At 45.1% G+C, this 17,215-nt stretch overlaps 2 protein-coding genes across 2 annotated transcripts in view; one reads left to right on the top strand and one right to left on the bottom strand.

The window, feature by feature from the left end:
* Positions 1-201: 201 nt before the first annotated feature.
* stx4 (syntaxin 4) lies at positions 202-4,608 on the bottom strand. Its single transcript, XM_076151785.1, has 10 exons — positions 4,437-4,608; positions 3,977-4,081; positions 3,501-3,600; positions 3,173-3,247; positions 3,014-3,084; positions 2,796-2,904; positions 2,459-2,532; positions 1,932-2,069; positions 1,737-1,847; positions 202-1,636 (listed from the first exon to the last, which is right to left on the bottom strand). The coding sequence occupies exons 1-10, from the start codon at positions 4,464-4,466 to the stop codon at positions 1,556-1,558; spliced, it is 894 nt and encodes a 297-aa protein (XP_076007900.1). The 5' UTR covers positions 4,467-4,608; the 3' UTR covers positions 202-1,555.
* Positions 4,606-17,215, top strand: part of LOC143001928 (rho GTPase-activating protein 44-like) — a 41,315-nt gene continuing 28,705 nt past the window's right edge. Inside the window, exon 1 of the mRNA XM_076151782.1 lies at positions 4,606-5,774. Within this exon, the coding sequence (XP_076007897.1) occupies positions 5,722-5,774 (53 nt within the window). The 5' untranslated portion in view covers positions 4,606-5,721. The remainder of the gene's footprint in view (positions 5,775-17,215) is intronic.

Genomic DNA, 17,215 nt, shown 5'->3' with positions numbered 1-17,215 from the left:
CCAATTGCCTTCAAACGTGGCAGAGACATTCAGGGCTCTGACCTATGACCTCCATGACACTGGGGTGAGGAGGGGGAAGTATCTGGAGGAGTTGGCTCTCCTGGTAGAAGAGAGCCAGCAACTTCAAATGTTTCTATGCTTAGTTATTAATGGCCAACAATCAAACTATAACTACAATACTGATGAAAGAATACAACAATATAATAGAACATGGCAGTACTTTATATTAAAAGAGTGATACAAAATCCAACAGCCATAAAATTACAGTTTAAAAAGAAACAAAAAGGGGACTGCTCTGCCCTCCCTCACCTTTATTCATCTCATCAGCTCATAGCCACGTTTCTGCATCCAAAATATTCCTTGTTATTTACAAATTTGGTTTGTTTTTTCCTTTAAAACCACATCTCCTTTTTGTTCTGTTTAGCTGTATTGTTGCCAAAGGATTTCCTGCATGGAAAGCTACTCATAATGGTTAAGGACAAGTAAGCCTTTGCACGAAGCGACAAACTGGTGTGGAAAAAGAACATCATGGGTGAATCATTGCTGATGTACGCAAAACATTAAGGAAACAAAATTAAAAAAACACCGTCCCTTCTCGACAATATGAGTGCACAACAGCTTGATTTCAACTCAAGAAACATTCATCACAAGAGAAGGCACATCACAACTCTCCCAAGGGGATTTCTTGATATATTGTTGTGGAAGCTAAACTCTCCTAATAGCCACTTACACAACAATATTCAAGCTCTAATTAAGCACCGGTAGGATCAGACCAAATAAAGGGGCCTTGGGCCAGTCATTGCAGTTCTCAGGCAGCTTTTCAGGAGTCCAAAAAAAAACGAGGAAAAAAAACAGCTGTAATTTCACAAGCTTCTGTATTTACATGTATTCTATTCTATATGTATTTGAGACACCTTTCAAGTTTTTAAACCATGTCTTAAACACCACACAATATAGGTTATGTACAATTATATTAGTCTATTTATATGCCTATAAAAGAAGCCCTATGCCATAAAATCCTCATTTGCTTCTCAAATTCATTTATCAACAAAACGTAACAAGAATCAAAGCAGTTTTCCTGAGTACAGCACGATCAATGCCAGTGTTGGTTTACAATACTGCATTCTCCTTCACTCAAACACTTTTTTTAATCAATTTTCTTTTGAGGGATAGGAGGGGAGGGGGCGCTGATGTAACAGTTTTCAACTTGACGGCGAGATCCCATCAGCCAGCATCTTTGCGTGACCGGTGGTAGCGTGCGGCGAGATTGTAGTCACATAAACGTTTTGACGATGTGTGCTTGCAATGCCGTCTGTGGGTGGGTGCGGGTTAAAACAACAGAGAGGAGAGAGAGGTCTCTTCTTAAAAAAAGGTCCACAAAGGTGTGAGGGTGAGGGTTAGTGAAAGATGGGCGTGGAAGATGAAAGAGGGGATGAGTTCACCCGTACACCCTGTGAACTGAGAATTGTAATAGTTGCGACGCAAATGAAAGGGTTTTAAACCCATGGTGTGGTTCTGCAGACGCGATTTAGAACCGACTCACACTGCTCGGGTTTCAGCCACCGAAGGTAGTGACCAACGAGATGACTAGGATGAGGATGAGGATGGCCACACATATTGCGATCCAGAATTTTTTCTGCATTTGAAGAAAGAGAGAAAGTTTAAGTCAGCCTTTAGTCAGCATGCGGCCATAGACAGAACATGACTGAAGACTTCTGTGTAAAACCACACGGTACCTTGCGCGCTTTCTGTTGATACGTGACGGCTGCCCCCGTCTCTTCCTTCGCCTTTTCTACGTAATTACTAGACTGTTTGATGTTTCCTTCAATGCGGTCGACCATCTCCCCCTGCAGGAGACACACATCGGAGTCACACACACACACACACTCTCCTCTCACACCAACAAGTCATTTTACGGTGACGTTTCCTACCTGAGCCTCCACCTCCATTGCCAGATACTGGAACATGTCATGCAGGTCTCTGATGCTCCTCTCTAGCTTCATGATCTCGTCGTGTCTGGACTCGATCTCGTTCAGTGCCTGCTTTGTGGCTTTAGCATCGATCAGGATCTGTAGGGAGTATTTCAGTTTTACTCTACTAGATAGATACTTGATTACTTCTACTGTAGTATCACTACATCTGCTTAGGGATTTGAGTTCTTCTTCCACCGCTGGGATTGACACTATAAACTACGGTGGCACTAAAGAAAGATCTAATCTGAGGGGCTTCACCTGTCTTTACATTCACATGCTTACCTAATCTGATGTCCACGTCGAGGAGCTACAACAGAGCAAACCTGTGACGCTTTCACACATGCCACTTACAGTCATTGCTCCAAGTCAATGGAAAATCCCTTTTTCCAACATGCACATAGGTTATGTTTTGTTTTGGTAACTTCCTGCTGAGTCATATTCTCCACCGCTTCTTCATTTTTTGAAGGAAGGAAACATTTACTCACATTTTGCGTGAAAACATCTGTCTGCCCACTTTCGAGCATCGCATCCAGCTCCACATCTGTCACATTGGTCCCGGCTAAAAGAGGAAACGCATCAAATGAATGTTGTGGAGTCAGGATGTCCCGTGTTTTCCAGAATTATCAAAAGGACAGATGCTAAATTCTTGCTTAAATTGTGCAATACCTGACTCAACCACAAGTACAGACTTTCTTTCACTTTCACTTGAAAATTCACAGCAGAATAAAACAAAGAAAAGATGTGTACAAAGAGATACAAGTGAGGCAAAAGCTAAAAACACAAAATATATAATTATATTTCATCCCTGCTACTTATACTCACTGATCTTGATTTGCCTCCGTATTCTCTCCACATTCCGATCTCTGTACTGGGCCTGGATGGTGTTACAGTTACCCATCAGCTCCACAAACTCCTTGGACAAAACCCCATGCTGAAAGACAGAAAAAGTATGAAAATGTACAGCTATTGTCCATGTCTGATCAATTGTCCATGTCCTGACAGAGATAAAGGCTAAGAACAAAAGTCCAACAATGACTAACCTGTGTCCGCTGCATCCTCGTGTTTATGGGTATATATTTGCCATCATCCTCTCCCTTCTTGGGCTCAATGTCTGTGAAAACATAACTGATGTGTTAAAACAAACCAAAAATGAACTAATCTTGTTTATCTAATATCATATTAGATAGAAGCTTACTCACTCTTCAGTTTTCTCTGGATCTGGGTGGCCTTGGTTTTGATGTCCTCTCGAAGGGTCTGCAGCTCTTTCTTCATACCTAAAACAATAAAAAGTGAACATTTACGGCCAGGTATGAGGAGAAGTGTCTGAGCTCTGTGTGGTAAAAAGCTTTTCCCTCCATTTTGCCTAGACTTAAATCATTTAGATCCTTTTGATGATTTGATGACTCCAGCCATCGTAGCGGCTCTAATGTGCATGTTTTGATGATAAGAGCGGTAACCTGACTCACTCTAAGCTGCTGGAGCGACATTTTGCGTTTTTCACACGCAAAATGTGAGTAAACTACTTACTCTCCTCCGGCAGTGCCACGCCCAGCACCGTTTTCTGTTTATTCTCCAGTTCAGACACTGTTTTCTTCAGGCTCTGCAGCCCCTCGTGGATCTCTTGAGCCTAAGGAGGGTCGAGAAGTTGTAGCTAAGAAATGTGGTATTTGCTCACAACGTCATACATAAGAGACAGATGCATTGGATGCCCGCGGTAATACGACAATAACTAGATATCAAATTAAGCTTAGAGATGCTTATTCCAGATTTGTGAGATCATTTCGTCCGATGTTTTTTCACCAAGAGTTGACAGTTGATACACACCCAAACTGGCTAATCAGGAAGAGAACAGTAAGAAAAACAATTAGATAATAATAATGTAGAGTCTGAAAACTGATTTAACCTTTCTGAAGTTTGTGAAAGAGAGGGAGAACACAAGAGGAAGTCCTACTATAAACCGTAAAGAAGTACTATGTCTGTGGTGGTGTGTTGATGATGTTTACCTTTTTGAAGAAGGCTTCATTCTCCTTGTCCTCCTTGACTGAGGAGGGTCCAGGTTTGAACACAAGCGCTCTGTTCTCCTCATCCTCATCTGAGCCCTCCGCATTCTGTTGGCAGGTTCACGTTGAGGAGAAAAGTCAAAGTAAGTCAAACCGTGAGTGATAGTTGGTGATATTGGAGCTCCACTTGGCCGCAGCCCTACCCTGTTTGTACTTTGGCCTGGCACATCCTCTCAACAGGACACAAACGGAAACCGCGGATGTCAGTGAAGCTAAGTCCTAATACACACAAACAAATCTGTGCGCGTTCGCGGATGGACACAAGAGCCTGTTACTTTTTAATTGAAGCTGTCACATATAATACTGAAGTTAGCTCAAGGTCTGTGACTGACGAAATTCACTTTGGGTAAGTAAGCCAGCTAACGGGCTACAGCTAAAGTTAGCCATTTTCCTTGGAACTCACATTTCCTAATTCTTTGGTTCGATCCCGCATTTTTCACAGGGCGCTGATTCCAATTATCGAAAAGTGTAATTCAACGCCGAAGTTTGAGAAAATATTCCCAAGCAGCCAACAAACTGCTCAACCCACAAACTTTGTTCTAGTGTCATTCAACAGCAGCAGTGACACTTCTTCTGATATGGGCAACTAGGAAACGTTCACAATGTGCGCCCTCTGCCGGAGCGGAATGTAAATACACCGGACAATGCGTACATTTGATAATTTATTGTTCCTATGTTGTGTTTTTTTCTGAGTGTGTTTTCTTAAAATGAGTAGTTGGGATGGACGTGCAGAATGCGTATTGTTCTTTACATATCGACGTGACTGGGCACAACAGCTTAGTTTTGAATCCGATTCATTTAAAGGAGGAAAGTAATATTAACTATTGCTTCACTTTCTCAAGAGGGTTTGGGATTCCCCCTAATAACTGCAGTATGTCGTGGCAAAAGCTGGGTATTGCTTCACCCATAGCAGACAAAACATTTTCTTGTAATTACACGCAGCACTCATACAGCCACAAGGTGGTGCTGTTTACCTTCTGAGACTGGAAGACTGAACCTGCACCAAACCTGCCCCATATCAGAATGTAGGCTAATTTGCAATTAACATCAGGTTCTTTCTTTCTTTCTTTCTTTCTTTCTTTCTTTCTTTCTTTCTTTCTTTCTTTGAGCTTCTCGAGTCTCACGAAGAAACCGCAAAAAACATTATAAATATTCCCCTCAGAATTCCCAAGTGGACTCTTTATTTTAATTACATTTTTTCCCGTTTTATCGTCTCTAAATTTAAATTGACTAAGTTTATTTCAGTCATAAAGGAGTTCTGTGTTTATTCCTGTGCGACTGTACAGCTAATGTACCCGATTTTGCCCTAATGATACATTTATTGTTATTCTCTGTTTAGTACGATATCTGTTGTGGACATACAGATTAAACTCCATTTCCCACAATGCACCCGGGGAGCGTCAGTCACGCAGGCAGCGAGCTGTCAGCGGTCGTGGGGAGAGAATTGGTCCAGCAGCATCTGTGGAGCGGCGGATGATAGAAGCGGAGCCCCCAAGATGAGGAGAAATTAGCCCGCCGATCATCGCCGGTTTGTCATTGTTCACCGCCATGACGCAGAGAGCGGATATCTGAAGAGAGATCCCTCTGATCCGCCATCGATCTGTGCGCTGATCCCCAGTTGATTTTCTCAATGAGATACAGTATGTGGAGCGACTCTTCGGCTCGGTGTTAACGCAGAAAAACACAAGATGAAGAAGCAGTTTAACCGAATGAGACAGCTCGCCAACCAAACAGTGGGCAGGTAAGAGCAGATACATTTGGAACTGTGTGCTGTGTGTTTTACGTCAGAGGGCTGCGCCGTCCAGTTTGGCGTTGGCTGAATGAATGTGTCCCCTCAACATTGAGTATTTCGCTCGGTATGCTTTTGCTGCTGCTCGGCGGTTTGATTTGCACCAAAACACGGACTGTCACTGGTCGGTATGAAGGCTGTGTGTGTGTGTGTGTGTGAGAGAGAGAGAGAGAGAGAGAGCTCAGCAGGGGGTCGTGTTGATGAGGGGAGGTAAAACACATGGACGTGTGTATTATCCAAACGCTGATCATGTGTGGGCATCACAGAGCAAATTACCCAGGGCCTGAAAAGCCCTGCTCTCACTTTCAATTCCTGAGTGCTAAATGATCGGTAAACGAACTAAAGTGATGTGTTGTGGGTGAACAGATTGTTGTAATTGATCAAATAAATGGTCAGGAGGTACAAACTGTGATTGAACACTGTAGATGGTGTAATTCCACATTTTAAACCCAATAGAGACAACTGAAGCCCTCCTTTATGCATCAACGAGTACAGTGGTATCCAAGTAAGGCCATCCAGTCTACCTATTTCTACTTTAAACTATTACAAATCCCCTAGGTCTACTGAATTCCACCTTGAACTGCCAAAAGCCCTCCAAATTCCACCAACTGATTTCCTCCTTAAATCTACCAGAGCCCCCTGACTTCCACCCTAAACCATAGATTCACCACCCTGACACACAGAGCTGACAAACACTCAACCTGCAATACACCAAGTCCATAACCTATTTAAGCACCTTGTAGTTTCATATCATGTGTTCTGCCTCCTTTTGTCAGAGAGCAAAATGTAACTCAATCCCCGTATCTTCACCGCTGGAATACAGTGAATGGCTTAGGTAATGTTATGTCAGGGGGTCACAGGTGTCATAGTTTCTATAAGCCTTTAAGCCAAAAAGGGTTGTAGTTTGGAGGAATCCAGCCATAAATTCCCCTTTACGAGGTGTAGCCACGGTGCAGCTCTCAATTGGTGTCTCATGTCTGGTTGTATTTGCCAACTCCACCCTTACCTTGTAACTGAAACGCAATGCCATATGTCAACACTGTGCCCTGGGGCAATTTGGATCGAGTGTTGTACCCTTGGCAATTGTTGCGTAACCCTTTAACGCAGAATACAATCCGGTTTTTCTCAGCTCCGTCTACAAACAGGAGCTGTCACACAAGAAGGCGCATTTACTGTTCAAAGTGGAAACAAGAGTTCTATTACAAGGCAAGTTTGCTGTAACCATTGCTGTTTGTTCGACCTGGCTGACAACACTAACTGGCAAAACCGAGAGCAGGAGGATTTTATGTGGAGCTATCTTGTTCTTTGCTCGCTCACACACACGGAGACTGCGGGCAGAGAAGCTGTGATCAATAAAAAGATATTACTGCTGCTAATACGCAACAGAGAAGAGGGGAAGAAACCTGAAGGCCATTTGCCCTTTCCCAAAGGATAATTGGAATGGTGCCGTACGAGCTCTCAAAGGATGCAACGCTTTTTAACATAAAACTTAAATATTGACAAATGTATAAACGTGTGCGGGAATGCACGTTCGTCCAGTTGATTGTTTATTTTCCTCATCTGACGAGGCACCGTAGCCTGCCGAGGCGTAACGTCTGGCTAATGAGTTCTAACCTGTTAGAGGCAGAACATCAGGGGCAATTAGTCATGTTTAGAGGGCAGAGACTCCAACACGACTCCTGACTGCTGCACACGCAGGTAATTGGTATGTTTGCTCCATGACCTTGGCAGCCATCATCACCTGGTGTGTTTCAGGCTTGCATGCAGCGCCAGAAATTGTAGCCTTGATGTCACAGGTTTTGTGAAGAGAATATGTCCAATCTCAAATGCATTTAAAGCCTAGATTCAAAATCTCTCTCACCCTTTTTCCGCACTACATTTCATCTGCATTGATACACTTTAGAGGTAAACGTCTCGCCCAAGGGCACATCAACAGTAGTTCCTGCCATTGAGGAAAGCTTTAGTCAGTCATTTTCTCTACTCACATTTTCCCGTCTAGCTCTATGATTTGATTCTGTTGAAGGAAATACAATCTAAGATAAGGGATATTCATATACTCTCCCTAATATCTCCGCTTTCTCTGCCATCATCACAATGATATTCGGAGCTCCCTAAAATGTTTTCCATCTTTACAGTTTTACTCCCTCAAGCAAACAGGCGCACTTGAGTGCATTTTCAAAATAATGAAGCATCCCCCGTTACAGTCATATTGCTGCATTGCTCCAGTTAAAGATATAGGTCAAGAGAAGTTCAGTTAAATTTGCCTCCAAAACCCTCGGTCTGCATCGTTAATCCGGCATAATGCTCCGTAAAGTGTGCGACTGAATGGAAACCGTGTAGCTCTCTGTCACTGCACTGCGAGGTTGTAGCAGGAAGGGTAGAGGCCTAATCCTCATTCTGGCTCTATCACAGTGTTTGCAGTGAATTTGTATGTGTCTCTTGCGCCTACACAGTACGTGGGTGCAGGTGAGAGGTCAGCAAAGAGGGTCAAGGTGAGGCAATACTGCAAACGGACGCAATCGATGTTGGTCCTGTCAGGAAATGACTTCTTGTTGTTATTTTTCCAGCTTTCAGGCTTCAGGCAACAACAGAAATATAGTTTGCATTTGCTCAACGGCGCTCCATGTTCAGTTCTAAAGCCATTATTGATTGTCAGACCTGTAGATTTGTTGATTGACGAGAGCCCAGTAAATTGCGTGTTTTTCATTGTGAGAGAAGAAGGCCGACCCGTAATGGCTTCATTATGATTTTCTTTGCTGTTTGCTTCATGTGTTATTGTTTTCCCTGCCACATTCTTTAGTAGACACGGAGGGACAGAAAGGGCCTGTGTGTGATCGATGGATGGATCTATGACTAATGAATCTTGCAGGCTGCTGTTTTTCTGTGACTGCAGCCATCTGAGCAGCATTCTGTGGACAGGCTCTTACTCCCCGCAATGAAACCTGAGGAACAACTCGTGTAAGCGGTCACAAGCTTGTGGCTTCATTTGACATCACGACAGCAGGGGGGGGGGAGAAAGATGGGATGTGCCTCGGCCTGCAGACATTCCCTGCAGAGCGGCCCAACGTGCTGGCGGGCCTGGGCTCATGTCTGTGACACAGTTTAATCTGTCAGCCTGTAGATGCTGTTTGGAGCACAAAGATTTGTAGGAAGAAGCAGCAAACTGCAAATACCGTATCTGATTAAAAAAGAAAATAACAGCACTGGCTCCAGGGATGGAGTTCTGTCTTTGGGCCAGTCTGTTGCTTCAGAGAAGTAATGGATCCCAGCAGGGTTACAGGGAGAAGTACTGTGATTGGCCCCAAACCAGAAGGTTGAGAACAAGACTACAATTGGTTATGCTGTAGCTGATTATTGCCTCAGACGAGATATGAAGTTGAACATAGTTCTGCTGGTTCAGGTTAGGTACATGTTTGCTTCCTTCTCTGCCCAGAACTAAGGTAGGAACCAAGAGAACTTGCCGGGCCAGGGCCAACACTTGCCTGGATTGCCAGTGTAGGCTCAGATGTTCATAGTCCCCAGAAGAAGCGAACGCCACGAGGATCTAAGAATAGTAAAGTTGTGCCTGCATTTTTCATTCACACAACAGTCCTGTCGTCCACTATATTATTTATAAGGAGGAAGGCAGTCACACAGGGCTGCTCGCATGGCGACGGCAGTTTCATGTGTTGTCCTGAGGAAAGCGCACACTGGATGTGTTAATGAGTGTGTGCTGATTTGCAACAGTTCCTTTCACACTGATCAAATATTGTGAAGCATCTGTTTGTGTGTATGCGTTCCCAACACTCCCTCAACATCCCCGCTTTTGCTTCTGACGACAGATTTGGCAAACTGATTCGTATAACTAAAGAGTGCAATCTCGTATTTACCTCCGATTGGTAAAAATGGCTCCACTGAGGCGAACATAAATTATGCTAATTGGTTTTTCATTCTCCTTGGCTGCTGGGGCATTCAGCTGAAAGATAATGAACCTATTTGTCAAACACAGTTCGTGCATTACTGCTCACATTGTGCATTGTGTGTGTGTATCTTTTATTCCAACATCATTGTCAGGATTTGAGAATTGATTGTCCTATATGTGGAACATAATTAGTATTCATGGACACTTCAGACTGTGGGGAATACACTGTCCTGGAAGAAAGGGGAAATGGTTTAGTTTGAGTCTCGGCGCTTGATGGGACTTTGCTTGACTTTCACAAACTGATCAGGTTTAAAGGTCAGCGAATATACGCGTCTAACCCGACGTGACATGGATGACATTATGTCTACAGTGTGAAGAATTGCCCGTCTCTGTGGGCTTTGCAGGTGTTGACAGCGGTGTATTCTCGTAATCATTACAACCATTACAGCCTTCCATGTGAGCCCCGTTTGTGTGTGTGTGTCGAGTGTTTTTCTGCTTACCTGACATCTCCGTCTCCCTCATTAATCTCAACAACAGTGTGTTAATGATGAATTCCTGTGAGCAGTTGGAAGCTGACCCTATCTGCTCTGCTGTAATTATGATATGAGCGATGGAAGCCGTCGCTGGAGCTGTGCGGCAACGGCCAATGCTTACAGACACAAACCGTCTAAAAATGGGCCATTTTTCTCACACACTCATTTAATCTCTCCTCACACCCCCCCCCCTTTTTCCTTCACTGTCCTCCCTGTCTCTCCTGCAGGATAAACTGCTTTGTGGAAGAATGGCACCTTCCAAAAATAATGCTTTGACAGCAAAGCTCACAATGCAATAAGCATTGGAGGGAGGAGGTGATTGTTGATGTCGCCTCCTTTGACAAAAATAGCCTCCTGACAGCGGCGGAGGTGTATGATTAAATCCACCCCAAGCTACGCCGAGGCTTAAATGGGATCATGTTGCCATTTTAATTACCTGATGGGCCCGTAGTTTGTGATCCTGCAATAGAGCTGCTGAAACCGCCATCAGGCATAACATCACACACACAGACAGTCTATGAGCTTATCTTAATATTTCTGTTGGACCTCATCCATGGGTTTTTGGGGTAAAACCAACCAAGGGAATTCCGAATGCTGATATCATTTCCAGGAGATGATACAAAGTTCCCTTCCCTTAGTTTTACACCCTTAAAAGTCAGGTTGCTCCTCATTCTTTGTCCTCACTGAGCACATTTAAGAGTAGAGGCTGTGTCAGGCGTCTTAATTCCTGGGTTTTCGGCTTCACATTCTTGTGCAGTGTCACGATTCACACTGGAGGATGCTTGCCAGAGCGTTGCAGCAGATTTACTTGTTGACAGGGACGTCCGTCGACAGTGTAGCCCAGATGGAAAAGAGCTGGCAGGAGATGTACGGTAGTTAAGGAATGATTCAGAAGGACGCGTCAGTGTTTGGACAGCACGGCATCTTGCGCCGCTCCTCCAGGGTCAGTGAGTGTTAGTTACTTGGTGTGTGTGTTCAGATGCTCCATTTACAGGGTGTGGACCGGATAGAAAATACTAAATGTACCGACACGGTCCGTCACTCTTAAGCCTCTTTTCATCTTTGTACTACTGTGATGTTAATGCTTAAATGAATATGTTTTTGTAGCCCATGCGACACACCCTTGTTAGCATGGCAACCAGGGTCCCACAGTTCTGCTGACACCGACCCACCCAGTCCGTGGCATGGCAGCCTTACTCCACCTATCCTGTGTGTCGCATGCGTAGCCCTGCTGAGAGGGCCTGGAAACACTAACGCAACTGTGACCGAGTCCCACCTCACACCAAAACAAACCGTGAAACACCCTTGGCTGCAACCCCAGAGCGCCTCAGCTGAGCAGGACAGGAAATGACATCACTGGGGGAATAACGCTCCCAGAGCTCCTGCAGTATTTTCACTGTTGTAATGGACACTAATTGGAGCCTGCTGTGGAAAATGAAGTCCAGTCGAGTGACTGCATCTCACGCTGGCATGTTGATGTCTCACTCTGAGCTGTCGGGCCGAGCGGAGCCAGGGTCGAGCGCCACTTGAACGAGGTTTCGGAGAAAGCGATGAGTCGACATGCCATCGCGCCTTAACGCAAATGGAAAATGCTTGAGTAGACGAGGGACAATCAATGAGCAAACATTTTCATAGCGCGATGAAGTGCAGCTTGAAAAAGATGAAGTTGGACTGTTTGATCTCTGCTTTGTCGTCGAGCACACGATACCCACTGGAGCCGACTCGGTTAGAAATGTTTCCCTCTCAGCCGTGCTCACAACAAACGATGATCCTCCGAGCTGCACATCTGAAATTACAAGATAGGTCGATTTGGCACGAGAAGCTTTACTCTCTCTCAGACAGAGCCAGACTCATTTCCCAGTGTAAGAGGAAAGCTCTCTTTTTACTCCTCCTCTCTTGTCCCGTCCCTCTGCCTCAGCACTCGGCCTATTAGTCTTCTAAGAGTGCGGCGAGATGCTTTGGCCTCATACTTGCCTCTCCTCAGTAGAGCATCAATCAGAGGCTGATGTCACGCAAACAGGCAAACAATCCACTGGGCCTGGAGTGGATGAAGTCATTAGTTTCCTTTTCTGGCTTTATTGTTTCAGTCAAATGAACAACAGATAATCCAGAGACGCAAGTCCTATTTTGATAAACACAATTTACACAAATGACTGTATAGTTTCAAAGACAACAAGACTTATTTCAACAGGAAATTGATTGTTTCTTAAGTTAATTTGTGAGTTTACTATTCCAGAGCATACAACCTCTGTATATGGACTCTTAATTTTAATTGCATTAAGTCCTGGATGATGTTTCTTTTCCACCCCCTTAAGATTTTATACTGTGGAATCTAAGCTTCTCTTCTTCCTCCATCTACACGGAATCGCAGGAAACCCCTCGCCGCTTGCAGGAGGCGTCATCACTGTTGCATCGTTGTCGTCGTCGTTGCTGCTGCCGCTACTACTATGTCTGCACGTTAAACTTTTAATGGGAAGTCAAACCCTGGGGGCTCGGGTGTCACTGTCACTGGTGTGAGACGAGGGGCAGGGGTGAAGAGGGTAACCTGACAAACACACACACACTCACAAGGGACAACACGGCCGACAAGGTTAGACTGAGTAGACATGTTTCATTATTGTCACAGCAACGTTTAGGAGCGTAGTTTTTAATTTGATATGTGAAAGCCTTCAGTATAAAATGGCCATCACACATCACACATTTTGCGTTTGTGCTTTGAAAGAAGAAGAATGAATTTCCAATTATGTGAAACTAGGTTTTAGGTTTAGGTTGATGAGTTACAGAATAGTTATTTGACTGCTGAATTATTAGTTGTAGTCGTACCGTCTGCAGTGGAGAGGGAAAAAGCGGCAAATATGGAGCCTTCATTCTCAGGAAAGCAATATTCCGTCTCTCTGGGCTTTCGGATGTTGGGTGATGTGCGTCGGGAGAAACGGGATGTTATCGTGGCCCAGTGGATGGATGAGATGTGTTGGGGTTTTTGCCTGAGGATGCTGCTGAAGCCACTCTTTCCATTTCTTTCCTTCGCTCTAACGACCCCTGCTTCTCTCCTCCCAGCTTTAACAGCTCTAGCGAGCTGCCGGCATACATCACTTTAACAGACCTCATTTCCACACGAGGAATTCCATGGCAACCGTTGAGGCATTTGTTCCGGGAGCTGATGAAAAATGCTGATGATGTCGGTGATGACGGAAGAGGCCCGATTCGATTCTCTTTTGATCATTAACTGCTGTTGTGCTTTTGCAAATGAACCAGCTTTTGACATTCCTACATTTATAGTTTGGCCCTTGCGTCCAAATCTGAAAGAAACAAGAGAGAGGCTCATCAAAAACACTGCAGCGTATTGAAGTTGATATTGATTCCTGCTGGGACACCATGTAACCTCGCCAAACACAATCTGACAACAGCCATACGCTTCAAACTGAACACACACCTGACAGAACAGCTTTTTGTCTTGCTCCCAGGAGCGAGCAGCCGGGGAAACCTGAGCAACATCCCCCACTTCCCTCTCAGCGAGAATTTGTTTGTGTTTTCAGTGTTGACGATCTTAGCAACATGTGCCCTCCTCATGACCCCTCTTCAAAAAACAGGTGCCATGTTTTGTCAGAGAGCGGAAACATAATCAGCATGGTAGCAGCAGCTCACACACACACACACACACACACACACACACACACACACACACACACACACACACACACACAGGGGTGCAGTGAGCCCCTTATGCTGGGTCTTTCTGAGCCTTGGAAACCTGCTGTCATTGGTGATGTGTGTCAATCACAACAGCAGAGATGAAGCTGTTGTATGTGATGCAGCTCGTTCGGCCTCATTCTGACGAGATCCTGTAAAGAATGCATTTTTCCTTACAGCACCTCTATGTACATCTCAGCAACAGTCCCTCTGTGTACAAACTCTGCTTGATTGACACATCTGTGACACAGGCAGGACAACAAACACACTAATCATTAATAAGTCATTGCCACGCTGGATTTCACTCTCCATCTATTACCGCGACGATGGGCGTGACACACATTCGCTTTTCCTGGCACGAATCGATCGGCCCTCATTCATCTCGTGCCCGAGTTCAGCCCGATTGATTTTTTATCCTGCAAATCACAACTATGCAACGTGGGAGAGGGAGAGAGAGAGAAAGAGAGAGAGAGAGGAGGGGGGGGATTTGTCTCGTACCACTCAGGAGGTTTGGATCGTTTGTGTTCTTGCATCACAAATTAAAACAAACAGGGTAGAAGACATTCACTTTAAGAAGTCTAATTAGTCTTAATAGTTTGTTTATAGGACCTTTAATACCAGAAATGATGCCTACTGGTGCTCACTTTGCCACAGAGTGACTCGGGTAGCTTCGGGCTCACCGATTCGTCTGATATCATGCATTGAGGATTCATGTCGCACCATGAAGCCTTGGTCTCTACCTTGTGTCACTGTGACAGAGGTGAGAGTGGAGCTAATTTACCGGCTTGTGTCATCATAACTGAAGTAACCCTCAAGGTCCTTCTGTGACGCGCCTGTTTGCTCACCGAGGCGAAGCTCATCTCATCCGGTGAATATTGATGTGGGACGGCCCTGAGGTTGGTGCTTGTGATGATTGAGGTGAATCTGAGCGCTTGTCAGCAGGCTATTCGACGCGACTGTTTACAATATCAGACTCTTAGCGTGGGATCTGTGCATCTCCCGCACACACTCGCTCACACGCACGCGGCGCAGTCTCGTCGGCGAGCAGACTGTGTCAGTGTCCGGAGCAGCCTGGAGGAGCTGTAGGTGCCATGTTGATGAGTCACAGCCAGGCTTCCCTCCCTCTGTCTCCTCTTGGCTCAGCGTAGCAGCTCAGGATGGATCTCTGCAGTGCGTTCGGAGCTGCAGCATCCCACACAGCCGGGCGGACCTGCCATCAACACTGATAATGGAAAATGTCATTTATGTAACACTGTAAATAAAGCGATTAGCTCTGTGCGTTTGGGCACCAAAGGTTACTGCACATACAAGTCAATTTACTCTCCTGTTTAAAAGCTGCAATTAGTTAATTCTAACATGCAGGTCACATCAGACTCTCATACTTTAAATGGATTTATCAGTCTTTATGTAGGTACCTTGCTGTTAAATAACACTTTCTGGAGCTGTTTTGTCGCGTAACTACATTTAAAACAGATACGGCTACATGTTAATTTGCTCAAATGAGGTCTGTTTGGCTGAAGAAAGTCGTTGGTCTCTTAAAGCAGCCAGTTTAAATGGAGCATCTGAGAGATAAGAGGCAGAGCTCTCATGGTTGGAGTGTCTCATGCTCACAATCTGTCAGAGAGCAGGAATGATTTTCATGAAAGCATTCAGCTTGTGAAGTGTCTTTGATGCGTCTTGCACAACAGCGAGGGGACCCTGGCGAAGGAATCAGTTACGTCTGATGCGCCACATATCCAGTTTAGCAAGGGAAACTTTGAACCGTAGCAGAATGAAATGGTTTTCACAAGTTTCCCATGCACCCGAGGGTCTGTGAGCTGTACAAACTTGATGAATATGCAGTGATGATAGACTTTCTTGCAGCTGTTGATGCTTTGAACTCACTCTGCAGGTTCCAGACCTCACCTCTCTTTGTCTCAGATGATGATGTCATATTAGCTGCGGGAGATTTTGAGACACACCGGGAAACACTGTGTTCAGATCTTACCATTCTACGCTCAAACCACTCCATTAAAAAGCTGGCAGCAGCCTTCACCAACAGGCAGGTGCCTCTTTGAAATGACGGATGCCTTTCTTTGTTTTGAAGCACAGCGCTCCTTGTTTGCTTGTGCCGCTAAGCTCCCCTGAACGAGCTTTAGCTGAAGAAAGCAGCATATGTTGCTTAATAAGACAGCAGGTGCTCTTCCCGATGCATGCAGTGAAGCAGACTTTTTATGGTGTGTTAGTCACCAAGGTCTTCCTCCCAGGATAGTATGAAGAGCATCTTTTGTCGCTCTCCTGTGTTTGTGCTGCAGAACAGTAGCAGGGCTGGAGCTTTGTCTCATGTCATTCTAGCGAGTGTGTTTGCTCATATATGATACGCTGTGTGTGTGTGTGTGTGTGTGTGTGTGTGTGTGTGTGTGTGTGTGTGTGTGTGTGTGTGTGTGTGTGTGTGTGTGTGTGTGTGTGTGTGTGTGTGTGTGTGTGTGTGTGTGTGTGTGTGTGTGTGTGTGTGTGTGCCCATCTCCGCCCGGGGGGCCCAGCAGTCTCCCCTCTCTCTTTGAAGGCATCTGGTGCTCGGTTGCAGAGCCTTGTGATGCCTGATGCAATCACAGCTGACATTTTGAAAACACAGAGTGCAACCCCCCCCCCCCCCCGCCCTCACACACACAATGATTATGTTTTGGTTCGCTGGATTTTCACAGCTTCTTCCCCTCTGTCTTTCACCTCCTTCCCTTCTCCCCTCCTCCCGCATCAGCGATCGGGGAAATGATCCTGACAGAATGACACAGATCAAATCAACCTCTGCTCAAAGCCATTGTCATTGGTTTGATGAGTAATGTGACCTTCTCTGGCCGGTAATTGGCTCTTGTAGTTGTGTACGAATGCAAAACACCCATGCTAGATGCAATCGTGTTGAAAATTGAACATTGTGAGGCGAGGGTGGAACACGACAGACACGTTGTTTGCTCTCTATTATAATATTCAGATACAATATTGCCTGATGCAGCAGCGTCACCAAACACAACACACACACTCTTGTTGTCTTGCATCCTGATCAGCAGTGATACACTGATGAATATTTCAGCACGACAGAAAGGAATGTGGGTCGCACTGAGGAAGGAAGGCCTTGCGGGGAGTGCCATAAATATCTTGGTTTTAATGGTTACACTTTATTAGGACGCTGTGTGTGTGTGTGTGCATGTGTGTGTAGCCCAAAGTATCAGGTCTAAGAAAACCAAAAGGAGTCTAGAAGAGCTGGAGGCAAGGTGTTGCTTCATCTTAGTTTT

Source organism: Genypterus blacodes, unplaced genomic scaffold (assembly GCF_046128005.1).
Source record: "Genypterus blacodes isolate CSIRO-AG114 ecotype Tasmania unplaced genomic scaffold, CSIRO-AGI_Gbla_v1 ptg000055l_1, whole genome shotgun sequence".
In the NCBI taxonomy this organism is placed as follows: domain Eukaryota; kingdom Metazoa; phylum Chordata; class Actinopteri; order Ophidiiformes; family Ophidiidae; genus Genypterus; species Genypterus blacodes.
The sequence above is the reverse complement of the archived record's forward strand: the minus strand, read 5'-3'. Positions and strand labels throughout refer to the sequence as shown.

Bases quoted from the DNA above. Each gene is read 5' to 3' on its own strand.
- stx4 (XM_076151785.1), bottom strand. From the start codon at position 4,466: ATGCGGGATCGAACCAAAGAATTAGGAAAT. The intron at 2,533-2,795 runs GTGAGTATAAGT...TTCCTCTTTTAG, and splicing joins ACGGAGGCAAATCAAGATCA to CCGGGACCAATGTGACAGAT. The intron at 1,637-1,736 runs GTACCGTGTGGT...CTTCAAATGCAG, and splicing joins ATCAACAGAAAGCGCGCAAG to AAAAAATTCTGGATCGCAAT.